This window comes from Acipenser ruthenus, chromosome 44, assembly GCF_902713425.1.
Source record: "Acipenser ruthenus chromosome 44, fAciRut3.2 maternal haplotype, whole genome shotgun sequence".
Classification (NCBI taxonomy): domain Eukaryota; kingdom Metazoa; phylum Chordata; class Actinopteri; order Acipenseriformes; family Acipenseridae; genus Acipenser; species Acipenser ruthenus.
Window position 1 is genome coordinate 8290003 of NC_081232.1, and position 26978 is coordinate 8316980.

A 26978-nucleotide genomic window follows, 5' to 3' on the forward strand; every position below is an offset into this window, starting at 1 on the left:
TTGTTTCCCCACCTGTATCTATTTATTTATCTTTGGTCTTTATCTGTGTGTGTTGTGTTTGTGAGTGTGGGTTTATTGGAGACCCTCCGGACACCATTCATTTTCTACTTTGTGAATCTGTTTAGCCTTCTGTTTGTCCCTACATACTTATCTGTACCATCTTATTTCTTACCTGTTACCTGCAATTATTTGAATTCCTTTCTTATTATTCATTTCATTCATTTGTTCATTTTTTCATTTGTTGACTTTATTGTTCACAATAATAAACTGATTGTTCTTGAAATTGACACCTCTGACGTCCCTGCTTTTGCTGTCTGTCACTCTTGCTGACTTATTTAGCTATAGGAATAGGGCCAGTAGTCTCTCCTTAGGGAGGACAGTGCAACTGCTTCTCAGTTGTGCAGAGTGATCGTTACAGAATTGGTGGCCCGTACGGGGACCCTTTGTGTCATTAAATTCAAATCTAAATTCATCAGTTTAAATTGTTGGGAACTTAATGTCAGAAATGGAAGATCAGACCTTGACTTCGCTAAACTTCTCTGAGATTGGAGATAGACCCCATGTGTCTATCAGAGAGCCTATCACAAATAAGCTAAGTGCTCCGTGTCTGTCTGTACAGTTTGAAATTTGAATGTGCCGCCCCTGCTTGCTCTGCGACGCTCATCCAATAGGCAGGGACGGGACGTTGAAAAGAATTGTGGGAAATGTGGGACCAGGCATATAAGCAAAGGTATATTTCACGGTCTTAAAACGACACTGAACGCTGGTTTAACATGTTGTAGAGGACAGTGCAACTGCTTCTCAGTTGTGCAGAGTGATCGTTACAATGTTACAGGTGTTACACACCAGCGCCAGGAGGCACTGAGCGCTTTTCACCTCCAGCAACAGTGTGTCACTGACGCTGGCATGCGTATCGGGTGCACTCAGCGCCAGTACCAACCCAAAATTACAATAGAGTTTCACAACCCCCAATTATATCTCAAAATACATTCAACTACTTCACCCAAATCCAAAGTTAATGAGACTGTCCTATCTTACGTTGCCAGCAGAGGTCGCAGCAGTGCACTCTTCTGCGCAATCCTGTCAATAACTCATCACTGTCTAGGGCCCTCAGTATCTCTTTCTCTGTAGACATTAACATGAACCCTTCCAAGTGGTCTTGTGCTTCTCAGTCTATTCTTGACAAACTTCAGAGTAGAGAAACACCTTTCACATGCTACTTGCGTTACTGACAAAGTCAGGATGGAATTTGTAGCCCAAACCAATTACATGATAGGCATCAGTCAATAAATTGTACCAGGATAGAATCAAATAACAACACATGGCACAGTTTTTGCATGAAGTGCACATTTTGTTCTCTTGCTCCAGCTCTTCTTCACATGGTCCAGTGTTTCCATCCTCCTCAGGCACCTCACTTATTGTGTTGACCCTGTATCCATCCCAAGCTGACATCTTCAGTCTGTCCCACTGTGTTAGGGTGATAACAAAAATGTGTCCAGCTCTTTGGACTGAGGGCATGTGAAGTAATCAAAGCTACCAGCTGACCCCCCTGCATTCACTTCATATGCCTGCATCTTCTTGCTCTCCTTATCTTTCCTCAGCTGTTGTTCTCTCTGCACTGGACCCTGCAACAGCATCCATTCTCTCCCTCTCTCGCGCCTCAAGCTCAGCAGCATCTGACACTGCTGCTGTACCCTTGTGCAAGGTACTTTACCTAGATTGCTCCAGTAAAAACCCAACTGTATAAATGGGTAATTCTATGTAAAAATAATGTGTAAAAAATAATGTAATTGAATGTAAAAAAAAAAAAAAAGTTATATCTTGTAACAATTGTAAGTCGCCCTTGGATAAGGGTGTCTGCTAAGAAATAAATAATAATACGCTGTGAGTGTCCAGTAGGGGGCAATACTATAACCAAATAGTATGTCATGCTATACCACTATTAGCTCGGCTTGCCATGATTTTGTTTCAGTTTCTATCAGGGGTAACCAGCTAAATGGTGGAGAGAAAGGGAGATGTGACCTCGGAAATGTTTGAGCTAATGTTTTTTTTAGTAACCCAGCTAGCATAGCATAGCTATACATAGCTGACTAGATCGCAAAAAGTGACTAACGTCACAAATATTGGTGTAGCTGTTTTATAAAAGCAATAAGGTACGAGAGGCAGTGATATATCGTGTATATAGTCACAGCCAAGGCGTTATTAGGTACGAGGCGCAGCCCAGTCTTTAATCTATTTTAATGCATCCATAAACTCTACTTCTTGTACCTGCTGTGTTCGACCCTGCCACAGTGTTAATCATCCGCTGAGGGGTCTGATTAACACTGGCATCCTGACGTTCCTTGCTCTCCCTACTACCAGCCGGCCTACAGAACATGTCCTTCATTTTTGTGCACTTCGCGGCATCTGCCTCGAGAGACCTTTGCCGTTTTTCTCTAATTATTTCTGCCCCACCTTTTCTTTTTCTCTCAATTTTCTACACTGACACTCATCCACTATCAATACAAGAGGTTCAAACGAAAGACGAAATCTGGCTGACCAATCCCTTTCTAAGAAAATCCGGGCAAGTCCAATCAGGGAGCGGCCACTCCTTGCCCCCCCCCCCTTAGATAGTGCGATATTGGATCTACCCAAGAGATGACTGGTGTGGTGATGTATGCGCGCGAGAGAGCGAGACTGCCAAGTTAATAACAGCGTAATTCTCAGCATGTAATGGGAAAAAAATAATAATTATAAATCAAACAGAGACCAGCGGCCCACGCAGGACCAAACACACCGGCCCACCGGGGATTCTCCTGCACTTCCTGATGGCCAGTCTGCACCTGTTATTTAGGGTGCTGCTGTATTTAAAAAACACAGAACAGTAGAAACAGAGACAAGAAACAAAGCACAACCTGCTATAGTTATACACTGTATCACACAGCTATATGTAACACAGAATACAGTGCTTTAATATATAACAGAACCTTCACCCACAGTCAATCATGGACGCAATACAATACACTGATGAACCCTTGACTTGAAGTTTTATTTTAAATACCCACTACAAGGCTTCTTTAAAACCTGCGTTCTTTTCTCTCACCAGCACACATTCTTCCCCTATAGACTCTTCTTCTTTTCATAACCAGAATACAAAATATCTAATAACAACAAAACTCCAATAACTTCCTGTATTCTGTCAGAGACAGACAGACAGCAGTTTGTAAATATTTTGTTCCCATCCTTTCCATAGACAACGTTTCTTAATTGTAGTGATTTGGGTACAGATTAACTATCAGGGTACAGATATCATTATATTTTTAAAATTTGTCTTTTCCTTATGTGATTGTTCAACAGATATTAAAAACAAATTTTTACAATACTAATTATAATATTTCCATGTTTGAAGTTAAAATGATATAATAGCATCAGGCCAGGAAAAAAATCAGTACACATTTATGTATATATTTTTAATAAAGTTGGTAAAATAATACATTGAAAAAAATGTAAAAGAAGATTAGCATCAATATAGCACAAGTCAGAACATTCATCTCAGCCAGCAATAATATCCTGGTGATATTCCAGCTTCAGTGTAAATATCAACTACATGGAAAAGTGAGCATTCATCCGTGTGGCTTTTCTATACAAACCAAGACCACTCTTAAACCAGCAAATCTAATATGAATATGCAAGCAGGATATCTGATTGAGTTTACTCTGATTGAATAAATAAGTAAATATTTGAAATAAATTCGTGGTGTCAATGTGTTGTTAAAATATCTATGTCCTTCAATTAGAATCCACAGCACATAACTGTGTGTTTATATATATATATATATATATATATATATATATATATATATATATATATATATATATATATATATATATACACACACAGACGTGCTCAAATTTGTTGGTACCCTTACAGCTCATTGAATTAATGCTTCATTCCTCCTGAAAAGTGATGAAATTAAAAGCTATTTTAACATGTATACTTGCATGTCTTTGGTATGTCATAGAATAAAGCAAAGAAGTTGTGAAAAGAGATGAATTATTCCTTATTCTACAAAGATATTCTAAAATGGCCTGGACACGTTTGTTGGTACCCCTTAGAAAAGATAATAAATAATTGGATTATAGTGATATTTCAAATAATTAGTTTCTTTAATTAGTATCACACATGTCTCCAATCTTGTAATCAGTCATTCAGCCTATTTAAATGGAGAAAAGTAGTCACTGTACTGTTTGGTCCATGTTCAGCGTGGTGCACACAATGATACCAGAGAAAGCAAAGGAGAGAGTTGTCTGAGGAGATCAGAAAGAAATAATAGACAAGCATGGTAAAGGTAAAGGCTACAAGACCATCTCCAAGCAGCTTGATGTTCCTGTGACAACAGTTGCAAATATTATTAAGAAGTTTAAGGTCCATGGAACTGCCGCAAGAGGAAAATCGACTCCAGATTGAACAGAAGGATAGTGCGAATGGTAGAAAAAGAACCAAGGATAACTGCCAAAGAGATACAAGCTGAACTCCAAGGTGAAGGTACGTCAGTTTCTGATCGCACCATCCATCGCTTTTTGAGCAAAAGTGGGCTCAATGGAAGAAGACCCAGGAGGATTCCACTTTTGACAGAAAAACATAAAAAAGCCAGACTAGAATTTGCTAAAATGCATATTGACAAGCCACAATCCTTCTGGGAGAATGTCCTTTGGACAGATGAGTCAAAACTGGAGCTTTTTGGCAAGTCACATCAGCTCTATGTTCACAGACGAAAAAATGAAGCTTTCAAAGAAAAGAACACCATACCTACAGTGAAACATGGGAGAAGGCTCGGTTATGTTTTGGGGCTGCTTTGCTGCACCTGGCACAGGGTGCCTTGAATCTGTGCAGGGCACAATGAAATCTCAAGACTATCAAGGCATTCTGGAGCGAAACGTACTGCCCAGTGTCAGAAAGCTCTGTCTCAGTCGCAGGTCATGGGTCCTCCAACAGGATAATGACCCAAAACACACAGCTAAAAGCACCCAACAATGGATAAGAACAAAACATTGGACTATTCTGAAGTGGCCTTCTATGAGTCCTGATCTGAATCCTATCGAACATCTATGGAAAGAGCTGAAACTTGCAGTCTAGAGAAGGCACCCATCAAACCGAGACAGCTGGAGCAGTTTGCTCAGGAAGAGTGGGCCAAACTACCTGTTAACAGGTGCAGAAGTCTCATTGAGAGCTACAGAAAACGTTTGATTGCAGTGATTGCCTCTAAAGTATGTGCAACAAATATTAGGTCAGCAGTCCCATCATTTTTGTCCATGCCATTTTCATTTGTTTTATTATTTACAATATTATGTTGAATAAAAAATCAAAAGCAAAGTCTGATTTCTATTAAATATGGAATAAACAATAGTGGATACCAATTACTTTTGTCAGTTTCAAGTTATTTCAGAGAAAATTGTGCATTCTTCATTTTTTGTGGAGGGGTACCAACAAATTTGAGCACATCTGTAACTGTGTAATATATATATATATATATATATATATATATACACACAGCTCTGGAAAAAATTAAGAGACCACTGCAAAATGATCAGTTTCTCTGGTTTTACTATTTATAGGTATGTGTTTGGGTAAAATGAACATTTTTGTTTTATTCTATAAACTGCTGACAACATTTCTCCCAAATTCCAAATAAAAATATTGTCATTTAGAGCATTTATTTGCAGAAAATGACAACTGGTCAAAATAACAAAAAAGATGTAGTGTTGTCAGACCTCGAATAATGCATAGGAAATAAGTTCATATTCATTTTTAAACAACACAATACTAATGTTTTAACTTAGGAAGAGTTCAGAAATCAATATTTGGTGGAATAACCCTGATTTTCAAGCACAGCTTTCATGCGTCTTGGCATGCTCTCCACCAGTCTTTCACATTGATGTTGGGTGACCAATCCTCAGAGTTGGGGAACATTGTCAGAGTAGAAGGAAGCAAGTTTTCTTCCAGCCTTGCTGAAGCACCCCCAGATCATCACCAATCCTCCACCACATTTCACAGTGGGTGCGAGACACTGTGGCTTGTAGGCCTCTCCAGGTCTCCGTCTAACCATTAGACGACCAGGTGTTGGGCAAAGCTGAAAATTGGACTCATCTGGGGGTGCTTCAGCAAGGCTGGAATCGGGCAGATTTGTCTTTGTGAAGGACGCATGAATCAAGCCAAGTACAAGGTTGTCCTGGAAGAAAACTTGCTTCCTTCTGCTCTGACAATGTTCCCCAACTCTGAGGATTGGGTTTTCCAGCAGGACAATGCTCCATGCCACACAGCCAGGTCAATCAAGGTGTGGATGGAGGACCACCAGATCAAGACCCTGTCATGGCCAGCCCAATCTCCAGACCTGAACCCCATTGAAAACCTCTGGAATGTGATCAAGAGGAAGATGGATGGTCACAAGCCATGAAGCAAAGCCGAGCTGCTTGAATTTTTGCGCCAGGAGCGGCATAAAGTCACCCAACATCAATGTGAAAGACTGGTGGAGAGCATGCCAAGACGCATGAAAGCTGTGCTTGAAAATCAGGGTTATTCCACCAAATATTGATTTCTGAACTCTTCCTAAGTTAAAACATTACTATTGTGTTGTTTAAAAATGAATATGAACTTATTTCCTTTGCATTATTCGAGGTTATTTTGACCAGTTGTCATTTTCTGCAAATAAATGCTCTAAATGACAATATTTTTATTTGGAATTTGGGAGAAATGTTGTCAGCAGTTTATAGAATAAAACAAAAATGTTCATTTTACCCAAACACATACCTATAAATAGTAAAACCAGAGAAACTGATAATTTTGCAGTGGTCTTAATTTTTTCCAGAGCTGTATATATAAAAAATTATATAGTGTAGCAGGCTTCTTGTCAGGACTACACATTCTTCACTTTTGTATTAATTATCAAGGGTCCTTTATCGTGTGACCCTGGGCTGAAAATGGGGTAGACCTGCCCAGGGAATGAGCCTTCTAAAGTATGGATGTGAAATCTGGTCTCTGCATTGTAAAACGACAGCCTCCCTCCCCCGTGATCCAGATACACCCCCCACACCTTGCAGATCCTCTCCAGATTTAAGGTCTGATCCACTGACTGGCTCACAGCTGTACAGGTCTTCCCTTTAACCAGCCTCACAAGCCAGTAGCCCTCCCCTGGTTTCTCAGGTATGCTCTTCTCATGAGGGTGTGTGGAGACCCCCAGAACCCAGTAGCCCTTCGCCCCCACCTCCACCTCCCAGTAGAGCCTCCCTGAGGTGAACCCCTCCCTGCCCAGCACACTGGGCCACTCTGCTGATCCCTCCCCTGTGCATCTCACTCGTGAGCCGTCTTCAGAGACTGTGAGTCGGGGACTGGCTGTGTTGAGGTCTAGAGTCACATTGACTGGGGTAAAGGAATGAGAAGAGTGTGTTATTGAGAATCACAGGAAAAGCAGAGAACTTGATTATTGCTGCTTTCTCTCTCTCACGATTATGAACAACAACACTTTCATTCTTTGACCATAACTGTATTTAGACAGATTTTAATGCTATTGTAACTGGAAACAAACATTTAATATTATTTTGTTCTTCTATATATTACATTAGAAATTGCAAGCGATGCTACATTTAATATTTTTTTAAACACATTTAAAACTAATTGTGTTCAATGAGAATTTTGAAAATATGATTTATTCAATGCAAACTTACCACAAGCTTCAGTTATTTGTTTCCATTCTGAAATAAACGAATAGAAGAATGAATCAAGTGTAAGAGAATGAATCTGTGGATTCTGATTACTGTAAGTGTATTAATGCAGATTAAAATGTTATACCTCTGCCAAGGGCATAGTCACACGTGTCTGTTTGAAAGAAGAGGATATATTTAAGGGTGGGAGGAAATTGCCACAATAACATTATAATTAGTGTCCAAACACACTCTTAATGGGTCTCTTCTAATCTGTACAAATCTTGGTACAGAGGGTTTGATCCCCCCATTAAATAATTTACACATCTAAACTAATCAATTAAACCTGACATCGATAGCAGCTGCTCTTTTCAATACACCCAATGAACCAGTTTTGAAAGATAATTTATTATTCATAATGAAAAAATAATAAAAGAGAGAGAGGCCAGGAGTTTATTAATATTGAAGTGAACCAATGACACATGTTGAATTCACTTATATGAGATAGAAAGATATAGATCCTGAATAGAAAAAACACAACACATATTCTTACTGGTATTCCTTCGAAGTTCTTTAAAATCTAGGAATGAAACACACAGAAACCATTTCATTAAGTGCAGAAGCATTCCCCCATTTCAGTTTTAAATGTAATAAAACCACAACAGAGTTCTGAACTATTTAATATTCTCCCTACAATTGGTTTTCAGTGTTACTTTATTAAAATAATAACGTGTTTCTGATCAATTGCATTTGAAATTGTACAGACTGCCTTTATATGATTTATAATGATCTTACCTGCTTCAACCTTCTCTTTCTCCTGTTTTAAAGTCTCTAAAAGATAGAAAATGAAAAGTTGAGTTTGTATTTCCGCTCATGAACTCATGTGATGCAATACAATGGTTTAATTTAATAAAAAGAATATTGAGATGAATGTATTAATCTTGCCATAATTCTTCTGAAGATCATCCTTTTCTAAAAGACACAAACAAAGACAGCTTGGTTAGTTTTGCTAGTTTAGAACAGTTGAGATTCATCATTAAGGGTGATGTGAGTAGATTTCATTGCATTAGTTACATTATTAATATACTTATCAGACCAAATATGGGAGGTGCCCAATGCATTATTTTGTCGTAATTTTATTAGTGATAAGAACATAAGAAACATAAGAAAGTTTACAAACGAGAGGAGGCCATTCTTATTGATCCCAGAATCTCATCAAGCAGCTTCTTGAAGGATCCCAGGGTGTCAGCTTCAACAACATTACTGGGGAGCTGGTTCCAGCCCCTCACAATTCTCTGTGTAAAAAAGTGCCTCCTATTGTCTGTTCTGAATGCCCCTTTATCTAATTTCCATTTGTGACCTCTGGTTCTTGTTTCCTTTTTCAGGTCAAAGAAGTCCCCTGGGTCGACATTGTCTATACCTTTTAGGATTTTGAATGTTTGAATCACATCGCCGCGTAGTCTTCTTTGTTCAAGAAGACTCCATAATTTTTGTTAAACGTTCTTTCTGCAAATTATTTATGCACGTACCTTTCCCCAGTCTCTCATTCTTGCCTTTCAAACTGTCTAAAACAGAAAAGAGTGAAAAGTTTAGTTTATATTTGAGCTCATGAACTCATGTGATTCAATACAATAGTTTAAGAAAAAGAATATTGAGATAAATGGATTAATCTTGCCATAATTCTTCTGAAGATCCTCCTTTTCTAAAAGACACAAAGACAGCTTGTTTAGTTTTACTAGTTTAGAAAAGTTGAGATTCATCATTAAGGGTGATGTGACTAGATGTCATTGCATTTGTTACATTAGAAAACCAAATATGGGAGTTGCCCAATGCATTTGTCGTAATTTTATTAGCAATACAGCATTCCATCATTTTTGTTACACTATCTTTCTGCAAATTAATTACACTTACCTCTTGTCAGTCTCTTGATATCTCTTTTTAAACGAGCTAAAACAAAAAACAAGGACAGGTTTGTGTTCCGGTGTTCACTCAATATTTGCTTCTCGTCAGTTTTTGCTTCTTTTTGTACTGCGCATGCTCGCCACTGTCTTTCCACTTACTTGCCTGAATACCAAAGCTTTTCAGATCGTCGCGCGGGCTTTTGTGGCGGAGTTTCAGTTTTCCGACTGTTTGTCAAGTTCCGAGCAAACATAAGAAATGGCCAAGAAGGATGAGAACAGTCGCAAAACCACGATTCTGACAGTATGAGGAATGTTACGGAAATGAAACGGCTACCGAAATAACATGAAAATAAATAAACGAACACATAAATAAATGAACAAATTTATAAATAAATAAATACAAACTATAATTTAATACAGTATATATTTTTTTCTCTGTCCTGATGTACTTTGCTTTATTATTGTGTTCTGTGAAATGTATCTTCTCTTGTTTCTCAGAGTCTCCTTAAACACGCTCCGCCTTTACACCTTTCGATCCCACCTGTCAGGTGACTGAAATCCTGAAATGACGTAAAAGCTGTCATTAACATAGAGGTTCCTCATTTAAATACTAATTAGTTGTTCCGCTGCCTTTATGTAAATAACACCCATTCCGCCTGTCGGAAAACAGCAGAAAAGTTTTTCATTTTATGATGGAAACAGCGTTCGGGTTAAGAGTCGGGTTCAAACAGACGGAGCCAGCGAGTTTCGGACTGTCGGGAGACACGTTAGATATTCAGAGCCACTCTGACAAAACAGCCGCGAGTTTCATGAGATACGGAGAAACAAGAGAAGATACATTTAATAGAACACAGTGATAAAATAAAGTACGTCAAGACAGAGAGAAAACAAAATAAAGTTAGAGAACTCCTATTTTAATGTAGCCAAACGTACACTGTATTAAATTATAGTTTTGGTTATGGATGATATTTTATGCCAAAATGAAAAAATAATTAATTAATTGAATACATGTCGAAATAAATATACAGACATGTATGTATTTATTTATAGATTTATGTATTAATTTATGTATTCGTGTATTTATTTTTCATGTTAATTCGGTACATTATCCCTTTCCTCCTCTAAACTCTCTAGCAGCGCATTGAGCTACTCATGGTGAGGACACAGTCATGACAGAATATAAATCATTAGAATATAGAAAGAATACATTACCTGTATAACAAGCAAAACAGAGGGTTACTACCACTAAAATCCCAACAACTACCGCAACGCAGAAACCCACTTTAGAAGAGGCTTCTGTAACACAAGAAAGAGGAGAAATCCATAAATGAACAAACCTGTGAAAGCGCGCTGTGTGTGCTGGGTGAGAGAGGCTCACATTGCGCCTCTATGATGCAAGTCTATGGAAGCTGGATATAGAAGCGGAGATAAAAGCCACTTCCGTTCAAATGGACCGGAGAAGCTAATTTTCAGGTTCCTCTGTGTGTGTGTGTGTGTGTGTGTGTGTGTGTGTGTGTGTGTGTGTGTTTGCGTATGCATGCGTGCGGTGCTACGGTGTCTGGAGCGTTACGTTTCCTTCCCCCGCGACTCCGGAACAGGGCGAGCATTTCGTGGCCAAATCATATCAAGTCTTGTCCACTGTTTCCTTTTTATTTCCGCGATTTCTTTTGTGTTCTATGATTCTTCGGGTGACGATCTCATGATCAGCTCGTGGTTGTCTAATCTGCACTGTCACGCCACACACAGCTACAGGCTAGCTAAAGAGACACGAGTCTTTTTTTCTCTCTGTGGTAATTCGTGTTCTGGTGTTTTAAATGTATTTACATTTTGTTTAAAGAAGTTAATTCGTGTGTTTGTAACTCTTTAATATTCTCCAAACTAACTGCAGAGCATTTAGAATTAGAACTGCTAGGGTTTCTGATAAAGGGAAATTGAAATGGAAACTTTCTGTCTGCAGATTATTTATACACTTACCTTTTCCCAGTCTCTTGTTCTCTCTTTTTAGATCCTCCTTTTCTAAAAGACACAAAGACAGCTTGGTTAGTTTAACTAGTTTGGAACAGTTGAGATTCATCATTAAGGGTGATGTGACTAGATTTCATTAATATACTTAAAGACCAAATATAGGTGTTTCCAATGCATTCTTTTTTTGTAATTTAATTAGAGATACAACATTCCATCATTTTTGTTAAACTTTCTTTCTTCAAATGATTGATTTATACACTTACCTTTTCCCAGTCTCTCCTTCTCTCCACTTAAAATGCCTAAAACAGAAAACAATGAAAAGTTTAGTTTGTATTTTAGCTCATGAACTCATGTAATTCAATACAATATTTAAAAAAATTATATTTGACATATATAACATATATAATCTTGACATAATTCTTCTGAAGACCCTCCTTTTCTAAAGTACACAAACAAAGACAGCTATGTTAGTTTTACTAATTTGGAACAGTTGAGATTCATCATGAACAGCGATATGACTAGATTTCATTGCATTAGTTACATTATTAATATACTTAGAAGACCAAAAATGGTCCCAATGCTCAAACACGTTATCCAATGGATGATTTTGCATTTCATTAGCGGTACAGCATTCCATCATTTCAGTTTTAAATGTAGTTCAATCACAACAGAGACGTGTGTTTGTAACTCTTTAATATTCTCCAAACAAACTGCAGAGCATTTAGAATTAGAACTGCTAGGGTTTCTGATAAAGGGAGATTGAAATGGAAACTTTCTGTCTGCAGATTATTTATACACTTACCTTTTTCTAGTCTCTCGTTCTCTCTTTTTAAACTGTCTAAAACTGAAAACAATGAAAAGTTTAGTCTGTATTTTAGCTCATGAACTCATGTAATTCAATACAATATTTAAAAAAATAATATTGAGATAAATGTATTAATCTTGCCATAATTCTTCTGAAGATCCTCCTTTTCTAAAAGACACAAACAAAGACAGCTTGGTTAGTTTAACTAGTTTGGAACAGTTGAGATTCATCATTAAGGGTGATATGACTAGATTTCATTGCATTAGTTACATTATTAATATACTTAGAAGACCAAAAATGGTCCCAGTACTCAAACACGTTCTCCAATGGATGATTTTGCATTTCATTAGGGATACAGCATTCCCTCATTTCAGTTTTAAATGTAGTTCAATCACAGAGACGTGTGTTTGTAACTCTTTAATATTCTCCAAACATACTGCAGAACATTTAGAATTAGAACTGCTAGGGTTGCTGATAAAGGGAGATTGAAATGGAAACTTTCTGTCTGCAGATTATTTAAACAATTGCCTCTTCATCTCTCTTTTTAAACGAGCCAAAACAGAAAACAAGGACAGGTTTGTGATCCGGTGTTCACTCATTTTTTGCTTCTCATCACTTTTTGCTTCTTTTTGTACTGCGCATGCTCGCCACTGTCTTTCCCCTTACTCGCTTGAATAGCAAAGCTTTTCAGATCGTCGCGCGGGTTTTTGTGGCGGAGTTTCAGTTTTCCGACTGTTTTTCAAATTCCGAGCAAACATAAGAAATGGCCAGGAAGGATGAGAACAGTCGCAAAACCACGATTCTGACAGTATGAGGAATGTTACGGAAATGAAGTGGCTACCGAAATAACATGAAAAATAAATAAACGAACACATAAATAAATGAACAAATATATAAATAATTAAATACAAACTATAATTTAATACAGTATATATTTTTTTCTCTGTCCTGATGTACTTTGCTTTATTATTGTGTTCTGTGAAATGCATCTTCTCTTGTTTCTCAGAGTCTCCTTAAACACGCTCCGCCTTTACACCTTTCGATCCCACCTGTCAGGTGACTGAAATCGTGAAATTACGTAAAAGCTGTCATTAACATAGAGGTTTCTCATTTAAATACTGATTAGTTGTTCCGCTGCCTTTATGTAAATAACACCCATTCCGCCTGTCGGAAAATAGCAGAAAAGTGTTTCATTTTATGATGGAAACAGCGTTCGGGTTAAGAGTCGGGTTCAAACAGATGGAGCCAGTGAGTTTCGGACTGTCGGGAGACACGTTAGATATTCAGAGAAACTTTGACAAAACAGCCGCGAGTTTCATGAGATACGGAGAAACAAGAGAAGATACATTTAATAGAACACAATGATAAAATAAAGTACCTCAGGACAGAGAGAAAACAAAATAAAGTTAGATAACTCCTATTTTAATGTAGCCAAACGTATACTGTATTAAATTATAGTTTTGGTTATGGATGATATTTTATGCCAAAATGAAAAATAAATAAATGAATGCATAAATAAACAAATAAATACATGTCGAAATAAATAAATATACATACATGTATGTATTTATTTATAGATCTGTTTATGTATTAATTTATGTATTTGTGTATGTATTTTTCATGTTAATTCGGTACATTATCCCTTTCCTCCTCTAAACTCTCTAGCAGCGCATTGAGCTACTCATGGTGAGGACACAGTCATGACAGAATAGAAATCATAAGAATATAGAAAGAATACATTACCTATACGAAAAGAAAAACAGAGGATGCCTGCTGCCAGTAAAATCAGAACAACAACTACAGCAACGCAGAAACCCGCTGCAAAATAGACTTCTGTAAACACAAGAAAGAGGAGAAATCCATAAATGAACAAACCTGTGAAAGCGCGCTGTGTGTGCTGGGTGAGAGAGGCTCTGGATGAAGGGCTGCGAGTTAATACAGAATCACATTGCGCCTCTATGATGCAAGTCTATGGAAGCTGGATATAGAAGCGGAGATAAAAGCCACTTCCGTTCAAATGGACCGGAGATGCTAATTTTCAGGTTCCTCTTTGTGTGTGTGTGTGCGTGTGCATGTGCGTGTGCGTGTGTGTGTGTGTGTGTGTGTATGTGCGTGTGCGTGCGTGCGTGCGTGTGTGTGTGTGTGTGCGTGCGTGTGTGTGTGTGCGTGCCTGCGTGCGTGCGGTGCTGCGGTGTCTGGAGTGTTACATTTCCTTCCCCCGCGACTCCGGAACAGGGCGAGCATTTCGTGGCCAAATCATATCAAGTCTTGTCCACTGTTTCCTTTTTGTTTCCGCGATTTCTTTTGTGTTCTATGATTCTTCGGGTGACGATCGCATGATCAGCTCGTGGTTGTCTAATCTGCACTGTCACGCCACACACAGCTACAGGCTAGCTAAAGAGACACGAGTCTTTTTTTCTCTCTGGTAATTCGTGTTCTGGTGTTTTTAATGTATTTACATTTTGTTTAAAGAAGTTAATTTGTGTGTTTGTAACTCTTTAATATTCTCCAAACAAACTGCAGAGCATTTAGAATTAGAACTGCTAGGGTTTCTGATAAAGGGAGATTGAAATGGAAACTTTCTGTCTGCAGATTATTTATACACTTACCTTTTTCTAGTCTCTCGTTCTCTCTTTTTAAACTGTCTAAAACTGAAAACAATGAAAAGTTTAGTCTGTATTTTAGCTCATGAACTCATGTAATTCAATATAATATTTAAAAAAATTATATTTGACATATATAACATATATAATCTTGACATAATTCTTCTGAAGACCCTCCTTTTCTAAAATACACAAACAAAGACAGCTATGTTAGTTTTGCTAGTTTGGAACAGTTGATAATCATCATGAGGGGTGATATGACTAAATTTCATTGCATTAGTTACATTATTAATATACTTATAAGACCAAAAATGGTCCCAATGCTCAAACACGTTCTCCAATGGATGATTTTGCATTTCATTAGCGGTACAGCATTCCCTCATTTCAGTTTAAAATGTAGTTCAATCACAACAGAGACGTGTGTTTGTAAGTCTTTAATATTCTCCAAACAAACTGCAGAGCATTTAGAATTAGAACTGCTAGGGTTTCTGATAAAGGGAGATTGAAATGGAAACTTTCTGTTTGCAGATTATTTATACACTTACCTTTTCCCAGTCTCTCATTCTTGCTTTTTAAAATTTCTACAACAGAATAGAGTGAAAAGTTTAGTTTGTGTTCTGGTTTATAATTTCAGTAATTTAATAAAAAGAATATTGAGATAAATTGATTAATCTTGCCATAATTCTTCTGAAGATCATCATTTTCTAAAAGACACAAACAAAGACAGCTTGGTTAGTTTTACTAGTTTGGAACAGTTGAGATTCATCATTAAGGGTGATATGACTAGATTTCATTGCATTAGTTACATTATTAATATACTTATAAATAAATACATATACAGACATGTATGTATTTATTTCTAGATTTGTTTATGTATTAATTGATGTATTTGTGTATTTATTTTTCATGTACATTATCCTTTTCGTCCTCTAAACTCTCTAGCAGCGCATTAGCCTACAGATGCCTTGACCAGACTGCACCCAGCTACCTCCAGACCCTCATCTCTCCCTACACCCCCACTCGACCTCTCCGTTCCGCCTGCACTAGAAGACTGGCTCTACCTCCGCTACGCTCCCCTGCCTCCCGAGCCCGCTCCTTCTCCACCCTTGCTCCGCAGTGGTGGAACGACCTTCCTACAGATGTCAGGACTGCCCAGTCCCTGACCACATTCCAGCGCCTCCTTAAGACTCACCTCTTCAAACAGCACCTGTAGAACTCCTCTGTTGTATCCTGGGACACTATCACCATTCATTTAAATATGCTTTAGTTTGCTCTTATCTGCCCCCTATTTTACTACATTTAATCCTATGCTTCAGAATACTGTAATCTGCCAAGTGTTTAACCTGTAGTATTTTGTACTTAATCATATCCTGATGTAACTATCACTATTTAATCATATCCTGATGTAACTTTCACTATTATCTGCTGTATTATTGAATTGTGGTTTGTCACACTTGAAAAATGTATTTGTATTTGCTTGCGATTGTAAGTCGCCCTGGATAAGGGTGTCTGCTAAGAAATAAATAATAATAATAATAAATGAGCTACTCATGGTGAGGACACAGTCATGACAGAATATAAATCATAAGAATATAGAAAGAATACATTACCTATATAATAAACACAACAAAGGATTAATTCCACTGAAATCACCAAAAACAGATAAATGAACAAACCTGTGAAGCGCGCTGTGTGTGTTTTTCAAAACCTATAGATTAAGTGATCCCGATTTTGTAATCTTAGATTTTGTGATTGAGATTCCTTTAAAAACAAATCGAACTTCGGAAGCATCATTTATAATGTGGATACAAGCAATCCAACAATGACTGAAAAAACAAATCAAAACGATCTAGATAAAAGAAATCTGGAACACAAAATATCGGAAAACAAAATCTGCATCACTGTTATCCAGATTAAACGTTTTGAAAAACCGGCCCCTGGAGATCGTAGGTTCAAATCCAGGCTATGTCATTGCCGACCATGACCGGGGGGTCCTAGGGGGCGTCGCACAACTGGCTGAGTCCCGCCCGGGTAGGGAGGGCTTAGGTCGGCAGGGCAATCCATGTTTCACCGCGCACCAGCGACCCCTGTGGCTGACAGGACGCCTGCGGGTCCGCAGTGAAGCCTTTCAGATCTGTGTTGTCCTCCGGCACTATAGGTCTGGTGGCTTCGCTGTGGATCCGCAGTGCGAAAAATGACGGCTTGGCAGGAACACGTTTCGGAGGACGCGTGTTTCAGCCTCTGTTTCCCGTGAGGCAGGCGGGTTGCAGCAGTGAACCAGGATAAAAATTATAATTGGGCATTCCAAATTTGGGAGAAAACCGGGTGAAAAAAACATTGGCGACGACTAAAATTAAAAAATATATTACTGCCATAATATACATGATCAGATGCATGTATGTATTTATATTTTAGGTCAGTCGTGATAATGGCTCCAGATAACAATTGCTGCTACAAAAGCAAAGATGAGGATGTCTGAGCTTATTAACCCCCCATCTCCCCCCCGCACATTGTTTCCCTTCCGTTTTAAAGCATTGTAACCGTGGTCAGAATGGAGTGATGCGACTGGAGTCTGCTATCACGAGTGCTTGGAGTCGCTTCCGGCGATGTATTTTATAACCAGAGTCACATTTAAATTCGGGTACTTCTCTTTGCTTTACATTCTTATTGTGTGTTTAAAATTCTACACTCGCGTTGTTTCATTTGTGTATTTATATTGTAGCGCGGAGTAGTATAATGGATTCTGTTTTCATGTATGTGAATTATTCACGCACTCGATTTGCTTGTGGTGTTCTTTGATTTTGGGTTTCAAGATCACGTTACTATTCCCAATGGTGACTCTGTTAGCCTCGTGATACAAAGCGGTATTGCGCGGGTGTGAAGTGATTGTTCTGTAAATCCTGTCACTGTTTTATATTCCGTTTGTCGCTGCCACACACAGCTGGAGCTGCTGGAGTGCTTATTTTGAAAAAGGTCATTTCAAAATCCCACATACCGCGGAGAAACCCAATTGAAAGTTCTGTACATGGTTCAGACCATTTTTCAAAACAGAAACCAGGTTACATCCGAGCACACAGAACAATGGCACAATACAAGCTGAATCAAAAGCATGCTAATAATAATAATAATAATAATAATAATAATAATAATAATAATTACCTGATTGGCGTCGTGTCGCCATAGACTTTCACTTTATATAGGGCGGCAAGTTGCACAGAAACCGGACCTGGTTAGTGACAAAAAATAAATAAATCTCTGTCTGTTTCAGAACACCAATAATATATATAACATGCATCTCATTGGCGGTTTAGAAATGAGTATTTCAGTTCAACTATTACAAACTGTCCCCCCCCTCTCTCTCTCTCTCTCTCTCTCTCTCTCTCTCTCTCTCTCTCTCTCTCTCTCTCTCTCTCTCTCTCTCTCTCTCTCTCTCTCTCTCTCTCTCTCTCTCTCTCTCTCTCTCGTTCTTCTCGTTGCCTCAGTCGTTCAGTGGAAGGTTTTGTTCTTTTCGGGAGTGTCTCAAAATGTCGGTTTTCTTGTTGTTTTTAGCTAGGCGAACAAGAGAGGCATTTCTGTGCTAAAATACTTTCACTTTCACAGACTCGCTATAGAGACGCGCATCATAACGGGACTGGAAAATTAGCTTGTATACATGTACTATCTTTGTGGGGACATTTTCTCAAATGTTGTCCCCACATTGATATTAATACATAGACTTTATGAAGCACAATTAGTTCATTCTATATAGAGGGGGATGCAACACGTTTGGCCGGAGCTGTATATTGTATTCTCGGAGGATTTATGAAACCTAAACATATGGATCGAGAGCTCTTATTATTCATCCAAATATTAGCATATAACTTCTCGTTCATTATACTGACACTCTCCGCTCGCTAAAAAGTGCAATAGTTGCACAAAACAAGTTCTTCCTATAAATACTTACCCTTTCTGTGCAGGTCGGTAACATGTGAGAGGTCCTGTTTGTTCAGCCCTGGTGTAAAATGGCAGCGCTAGTTTGGGGGTTTCCTTAATATTAGTAATACAGAAACTCCACAAACTGCCGCTCGATTTTTCTTCCACTCTCGTAAAAAGAACCGCCAGAAAAAGCAGGAGACTCAGCATTGTATTATATATATATATATATATATATATATATATATATATATATATATATATATATGTAATCTCATTCTGGATTCTCTCTAGCATCTATTCAAATTCAGCTGCAGAATGGCTGTGCAAACAGCACTGTTGCAAATGATGCCGCCTTGCTAAGCAGATACTTGAAATAATTAATTCACTAAAAGTTGTTGTATTATTTAGGGTTAAACACACAGCTCTGGACAAAAGTTTTGCATCACCTAGAATTTTATGATTGAGACATTATAATAAAAAAACTATATGAACATAACTTAGATATTTTATTTAACATCATGATGTATTCAAATGAAACTGCTTAATCATATTGCAAAAAAAAAGTCTACTTGAAGCCATAATAGCAGTATAGTAATTATTTTATGTTAGTTTTCAAAATGTCAGTTATTTTCATTAAGTATCTGGGAAAACTACAAAGCTGTGTGTAATTAAAGTTAACGTAACATTATTGAGCAGGTTTACATTCGACTTTATGAAGCAGAATTAGTTCATTCTATATTGAGGGTGATGCAAAACTTTTGGTCAGAGCTGTAGTTTCTTCATCATATAAAGCACTTGTATAAACACCATAAACAATCTTATACATGAATCCATCCATAGTAAAATATATCTATTGCTGTACATTAAAAATCTATGTCTATTAACATTGATGATTAAGGGTGCTTGCTTCTCGTCTCCAGTGGCTGTGACTCTGGACCCTGATATAGCATACTGTCGTCTCACTGTGTCTGAAGATGGGAAACGTGTGAGAAATGACTACAATGACAAGAATGTCCCTAACACTGAACGGAGATTTGATCACCATCCTTTTGTGCTGGGCAGGGAGGGGTTCACCTCAGGTAGACACTACTGGGAGGTGGACGTGGGTAAGAGGACCAACTGGACACTGGGTGTGGCCAGCCAGTCTACCAAGAGGAAAGGAGCTTTCGATATGAGTCCCAAGGAAGGTTACTGGATGCTCCAGTTACTCAATGGACATGATCTCAGTGCCTTGACCGACCCCGTGACCCCTCTCAAGGTGCTGCCCCCCATGAAGGTCGGGGTGCATCTGGATTATGAAGAGGGCATGCTCTCTTTTTACAGGGTGGAGGATCGTTGTGTTATTTACACCTTCCTGGGGAAACTCTCTGGGAATCTCTTCCCTTTATTTGATCCAGGAATTGACAGGGAAGAACTTGTGATCCTGAACAAAGATCAATAAGATAATTCTGTTTCACTCGAAATGGGATCAGACCATACTGGGATGTAATTCTTTTTTTTGCTTCATGTTCAACAAAATTGAGAAAAACCAACATGGTCCGTTATATATGGTTTAGGAGTGGTATTGGTTTGTATAGAAAAGCCACATGGATGAATGCTCGCTTTTCCATGTAGTTGATATTTACACTGAAGCTGGAATATCACCTGGATATTATTGCTGGCTGAGATTAATGTTCTGACTTGTGTTATATTGATGCTAATCTTCTTTTACATTCCTCTACTGTATTTTAATAAGTTTGATAAAATTAAGAAAATAAATACGATAGTTAATCTGTACCCTGTTAGGAAACTTGCCTCTGTCACTGGCTGTGAAGGTTCTCTTACATATTTAACAAAACACTGTATTTTACTAACTTTTTGATAAAATTATGATTACATATTTAACAATACACTGTTTTCTGTATTATATATATATATATATATATATATATATATATATATATATATATATATATATAGCTGTGTGATACAGTGTATAACTATAGCAGGTTGTGTTTTGTTTCTTGTTTCTGTTTCCACTGTTCTGTGTGTTTTAAATACGGCAGCACCCTAAATAAAGGAATGACATTGTAACCATGACTACAGGGGGTTCATTCATTCACTGCAGACTTCAATGACAGTTTTTCTCAAGTGCTAAAGCACCCTTACAGATGCAATTATTAAAATCACTGAACACAAACAGAGCACGACAGTTCTGGAATTTTGAGAAACACTGTGTGAGCTTGCAAAGTCACACACTATATATATATATATATATATATATATATATATATATATAACCATTTTTTTCAGATTTACCTTAATACATAAATGTTAACAAAAACATACTTCAAAGTTCTGAAATGCGTACTTTCAGTTATAATTTATAAATATTGAAAATGCAAAACAAATTCAACATTTAAAGTCAACATGACAATTAAATCTGGAAAAAATGTTTTGTCTTTTTAAAAAAAAAAAAAATACTTGTTGAGTCAACATTTAGCTGACACGTTAAATCTGGGAATCTAACAAATAAATCCATGAAAAAATACATGGAACTTCAATCTTTATTTTACACTCATCATCCAACATTTCACTAACAGATCAAGCCGAAATACACGATCTCTCAGCATTTTTAAGTAAGTTCAATCTTTGTCGTTAGGAATTAAAGCTGAAAAAATAATTCTGGAAAAACCTTCCGGCACCTCCTCAAGACTCACCTCTTCAGACAGCACCTGTAGAACTCCTCTTTTCGCTCTGGACACTTATCAATTCTCCTTAAATGTGCTTTACTTGCTTTTCTCAGCTCCCTATATTACTACATTAAATTCTGTACTTTAGAGACTAATCTGTCACAAGTGTTATTTAATCTGTAGTATTTTGTATTTAATCGTATCCTGATGTAACTATCAGTGACACTTATCTGCTCCGTTATTGAATTGTATTTTGTCATACTCTTATAAGTGATTGTATTTTATCTTGCTCTTAATTGTATAAATACTTATACTGTGATTCTTGAAATGTGTTTTTGTTTGGATAAGGGCGTCTGCTAAGAAATAAATAAAACAAACATTTGTCACACACACACACACACAGGGAGCAACAAGGTTATAAACACACACACAAACACACACACACACACACACACACACACTCCCACGCACACGCAGAGTAGAAAAATGACACACAGGGTTAAAAACACACACGCAGGGTTCTAAACACACACACAGGGTTATAAACACACACACGCAGGGTTCTAAACACACAGGGTTCTAAACACACACGCAGGGTTCTAAACATACACACAGGGTTCTAAACACACACGCAGGGTTCTAAACACACAGGGTTCTAAACACACACACAGGGTTATAAACACACACGCAGGGTTCAGCACATTTATGACTCGGACACTCACTGGGACAGTTTGCTCCCAGGCTGCCTGATGTGATCCGGTGCCAATGAAACAAGTTCAATAGTGAGCAGAAACTTGAAACAGAACAGAAGACAAGAAGGGGAGAAAGTGACGCATCAAACTCAGCGCAGAGAGCAGGACGAGAAGGGCACACATTGAAGCTAAGAGAAAAGAAACCCTGGAGTACAATACTGGATCGGGGGTCTTACTGGTTCCAGGGCAGCTCAGGTGAATTCAGGGACGCTTCTTCTCCTGCAGAGTCCATCCTCTTTGCACGCTCCGTCTGCATCTCTGTACCGACACACAAGAGAAATCTTAAATTCATACCACGTTACACACTGGAGTCACTAAATATTCAAAGATTCGTCTGTCTGTTTATCATTATTATTACACATCACAGCGCTCTTAGTTATAGACTATATACTCCAGGAAAGTTTCATGAAATTAAACCCACAAGGAAAGGGCCATTGTGAAAGCCTACAGATTCACAACCAGAAAACTACACTTCCCATGAGCCTCTCTTGCAGGTTCACTTCAGCTACAGGAGGCACAGGGTCTCCCCCCCATTTCTTCAAGACCCAGAGCCTACACCAAACATGCCAACTTTGAACCCTTGTGAATACACGACAACACTGCTTATTACAAACTAACCTGGCTGCACACACGCACACACACACACTCGGACCTGCCTAATTGGGATTGCTGCTGAAATGGGATACAACTCTGGGAGACGGTTCTTCCCAATGCTGTTGACGTTGTTTAATTGGGACGTCGCTTTGTTTAATTGGGATGCAGTATTTTCAAATGATGAATGGAGATCTCTTTTCAGAGCAAGACAGGTGGTGCAGTGCTGTGCAGGGAGTGTGTGATTACACTGTGACTTAAGAACATAATAAAGTTTACAAACGAGAGGAGGCCATTCAGCCTAGCTTGCTCGTTTGGTTGTTTATTTGTTTATTTAGCAGATGCCTTTATCCAAGGCAACTTACAGAGACTAGGGTGTGTGAACTATGCATCAGCTGCAGTCACTTACAACTAAGTCTCACCCGAAAGACGGAGCACAAGGAGGTGAAGTGACTTGCTCAGGGTCTGAACACAATATTCTAGATGAGGTCTTACTAATGCATTGTAAAGTTTTAACATTACTTCCCTTGATTTAAATTCAACACTTATCACAATATATCTGAGCATTTTGTTGGCCTTTTATATAGCTTCCCCACAGTCAACATAAACTCCTAGATCTTTTTCATAGATTGCTTTTTCAATTTCAGTATCTCCCATATTATATTAATAATGCAAATTTTTATTGCTTGCATGCAGTACTTTACACTTTTCTCTATTCAATGTCATTTGCCATGTGTCTGCCCAGTTCTGAATGCTGTCTAGATCATTTTGAATGACCTTTGCTGCTTCAACAGTGTTTGCCACTCCTCCTATTTTTGTGTCGTCTGCAAATTTAACGAGTTTGTTTACTATACCAGAATCTAAATCATTAATGTAGATTAGGAATAGCAGAGGACCTAATACTGATCCCTGTGGTACACCACTAGTTACCTCGCTCCATTTTGAGGTTTCTCCTCTAATCAGTACTTTCTGTTTTCTACATGTTAACCACCCCCTAATCCATGTGCATGCATTTCCTTGAATCCCTACTGCGTTCAGTTTGAGAATTAATCTTTTAAGCGTGACTTTCTCAAAAGCTTTCTGGAAATCTAAATAAACCATGTTGTATGCTTTGCAATTATCCATTGTCGATGTCGCATCCTCAAAAATCAAGCAGGTTAGTTTCCTAAAACCATGCTGACTGTCTCCCAGGATATTGTTACCATATAGGTAATTTTCCATTTTAGATCTTATTACAGTTTCCATAAGTTTACATATAATAGAAGTCAGGCTTATTGTCCTGTAGTTACCTGGTTCGGTTTTGTCTTCCTTTTTGTGGATCGGTATTACGTGTGCTATTTTCCAGTCTGTTGGTACAACCCCTGTGTCAAGAGACTGTTGCAAGATCTTGGTTAGCGGTTTGTAAATAACTTCTTTCATTTCTTTGAGTACTATTGGGAGGATCTCATCCGGCCCAGGGGATTTGTTTATTTTAAAAGCTCCTAGTCCCTTTAACACTTCTGCCTCTGTTATGCTAAAGTTATTTAAAACTGGATAGGAACAGGTCGACATGTGGGGCATGTTGTCCGTGTCCTCCTTTGTAAAAACCTGTGAAAAGTAATAATTTAATATATTTGCTATTTTTTTTTCTTCATCTATGATTTTGCCATTTGTGTCTCTTAGAGATTTAACCTCCTCTTTGAATGTTCTATTACTGTTATAATATTGGAAAAACATTTTGGAATTGGTTTTAGCCCCCTTAGCAATATTGATTTCTATCCAGGTACTCTTTCTGTGTACTAGCATCACATCGAAATGTAAATAACGAAGCAGAAAAGGAAATGGACAGAGTGAAATGTAAAAAGCAAGTGGCAAAAGAGAAATGAATAAATGAATGAATAAATAAATAAAAAGGGAAATAAATAAATACATACATGGACATTTATTTATCTATTTATGTATTTATTTATTCCTGTATTTATTTATTTTAATTTTGGCATGGAATATCCTCCATAGGAACGGGCCATAATGAAATAATCAGATATGCGTCACACTCATTAAACCTGCACGGACGTCAAAACTGTACAGGGTCAGATATGCGAGTGCTGACTGCATTAGCAAGAATGTCCACAGAGGGCGCTCATGATCTGTTAATGATACAATTCCAATAACTGCAGGCTCGTTGTCAACATTCAGACACACACACCCCTCCAGTTACGCCATTGTTACAATTCCAGGTACACGCTAAAAGCCACACTGAAATAAGTTAGTTGTTTTCCTCCGTTTTGATAGCTTCGTGTTTAATTATGTTGCTTTTGCCAACTACAGTACATGTTCGAACCAGGCTCAACAAAACATATTTTGTTTCAAAACTAGACCGCCACAAGAAAACAAGGGCAGGATAAAGACATAAATGAATGAATAAATAAACACATACATTAATAAATATAACAAGACAAAGCATTGCCTTTGCAAACAATAAAAACATCTTTCAAACACTTTACCTTCCACGCGTGTCTGCAGTGCTCACACAGCCTGTGGGTCTGTGTTTGGTGTCCCTCCCCCTGCTACAGACGAGTCTGCGCTCCTCAGCGCTACAGGGACCATTTCATTGGTTATCCGTTCTTTACCCGCGCGGCTTTGGCGGAGTCAGCTTATTTCCAAAAGACTTGACAACGCCCAAGCAAAACTCCCTGTAAAAAAACTGAAATGAAATGAGATTGGCCCTAGCGCTGACAGGCGAAGCAGACTCGTCTAAAGTAGAGGGAGTGACACCAAACACACCCACAGAAAGTCGACTGTGTGAACACTGCGGACAACCGTGGAAAGGTAAAGTGTTTTAAAGTTGTGTTTTAGTGTTTGCAAAGGGAATGCTTTGTCTCGTTATATTTATTAATGTGTGTGTTTATTCATTTATTTCTGTCTTTATCATTTCTTGTTTTCTTGCGGTGGTCTGGTTTTGAAGACGGGGTAATGCTTGTGGTAAATACCCTTCGATTGTAAAAATCTGTATTTTAAATACATGATTTATTTATAAAAGCAAAAAGCAAAATGTGTTTTGTTCAGCCTGATTCAATTAAATGTTAGCTTGCGTCGTTCAGGGGGCGTGGAGCTGGGGTGCTTCTAATCAAGGGCGTAGGTTTGGTTTGAACATTGGTGGGGACACAATTATTTAGGGGGGCGGAGTCGCGGTCGCTAGGGGAGTTCGGGGGCATGCCCGCCCGGGAAGAAATTTTTTAGGAGACAGCTTAAATGGTCACATCTGGTGGCTTGAAATGAATGCTGGACATGAATCGCGGACAATCTGATTGACATGAAGTTGGCTGGTATACACTTAAAACACTATGATAAAGTGTCCCTCCTGGAAGCTGGTTTGACATCCCTGCTATAGAATTACTAATAACCTGAATTATAACCTAACCCAGCCTTACTGTAAGCTACCATTACCCCTGCCACTACAAGCATGAGCACATGCACGCTCACGTGCTCTGCCTGCCTCTCCTGTGTCTGTGCTGCTGCTCGTACCTGGGTGCATTGCTTCATTCACCTGATAAAATAATAAACTGATGCATGTCATATAAAGAGAAAATATATGGCTATGCTAACTTTATTTGCTGAGTATTACTATACAGGATTAGCCTACTATCATATCACAATGTGCCTCAAACAATAATATATCTCAAAACTGAGTCTAACACTTTCACTGTTATAATCACTAAGCCATTACAGACCTCACCGGCGACCCTGTTGCTCCACCTGCCTCTGTACTGCTTTTACCAGGTTGCACTGCTTCACTCGCCTGATAAAATGATAAATTGATGCATGCTGTTTAGAGAGAAAGTATGACTCTGCTAACTTCATTAGTAAATTATTTTTTCATTTGCTATGAGAATCATTATCAATTGTGTTTATTACTTTAATAACATCTTCCTACTTACACTTTGACTTTTTGTAAAAGAAAAAAACTTCCTTACGTCCATCTTTCTTTTTTTGGCTGCCATTCTGCTTTAGTCACCTAAAGCCAAATTGAAGTGATTAGATAACCTTAGTTGGTTGACGATATCAAAACATGCTCACGCTGGATCGGGGGTCTTACTGGTTCCAGGGCAGCTCAGGTGA

The 26978-nt window shown here is 38.2% G+C and overlaps 1 protein-coding gene and 1 long non-coding RNA gene across 5 annotated transcripts in view; both read right to left on the minus strand.

Annotated features, from left to right (window-relative positions):
* Positions 1-19058, minus strand: part of LOC117398767 (erythroid membrane-associated protein-like) — a 112211-nt gene extending 93153 nt beyond the window's left edge. The window contains exons 1-20 of one of the 4 annotated variants that reach the window (XM_059012318.1): positions 18894-19058; positions 18110-18176; positions 15628-15654; positions 15496-15531; positions 14957-14998; positions 14091-14180; positions 12489-12515; positions 12345-12386; positions 11806-11841; positions 11552-11593; positions 10790-10873; positions 9588-9623; positions 9352-9378; positions 9206-9241; positions 8622-8648; positions 8472-8507; positions 8230-8256; positions 7825-7851; positions 7701-7727; positions 6804-7395 (exon numbers count right to left, since the gene is read on the minus strand). In XM_059012318.1, the coding sequence (XP_058868301.1) occupies positions 6893-7395; positions 7701-7727; positions 7825-7851; positions 8230-8256; positions 8472-8507; positions 8622-8648; positions 9206-9241; positions 9352-9378; positions 9588-9623; positions 10790-10873; positions 11552-11593; positions 11806-11841; positions 12345-12386; positions 12489-12515; positions 14091-14180; positions 14957-14998; positions 15496-15531; positions 15628-15654; positions 18110-18131 (1194 nt within the window). In that variant the 5' untranslated portion in view covers positions 18132-18176; positions 18894-19058 and the 3' untranslated portion in view covers positions 6804-6892. Of the gene's footprint in view, positions 1-6803; positions 7396-7700; positions 7728-7824; positions 7852-8229; positions 8257-8471; positions 8508-8621; positions 8649-9205; positions 9242-9351; positions 9379-9587; positions 9624-10789; positions 10874-11551; positions 11594-11805; positions 11842-12344; positions 12387-12488; positions 12516-14090; positions 14181-14956; positions 14999-15495; positions 15532-15627; positions 15655-18109; positions 18297-18893 lie in introns of those variants that run through there. The other 3 variants (XM_059012317.1, XM_059012319.1, XM_059012320.1) reach the window with 3 other exon arrangements.
* Positions 19059-21215: 2157 nt separating this feature from the next.
* Positions 21216-25561, minus strand: LOC131709702 (uncharacterized). Its single transcript, XR_009311580.1, has 3 exons — positions 25364-25561; positions 24170-24254; positions 21216-22547 (listed from the first exon to the last, which is right to left on the minus strand). It is a non-coding gene; the product is annotated as an uncharacterized LOC131709702 (long non-coding RNA).
* Between the last annotated feature and the right edge of the window lie 1417 nt (positions 25562-26978).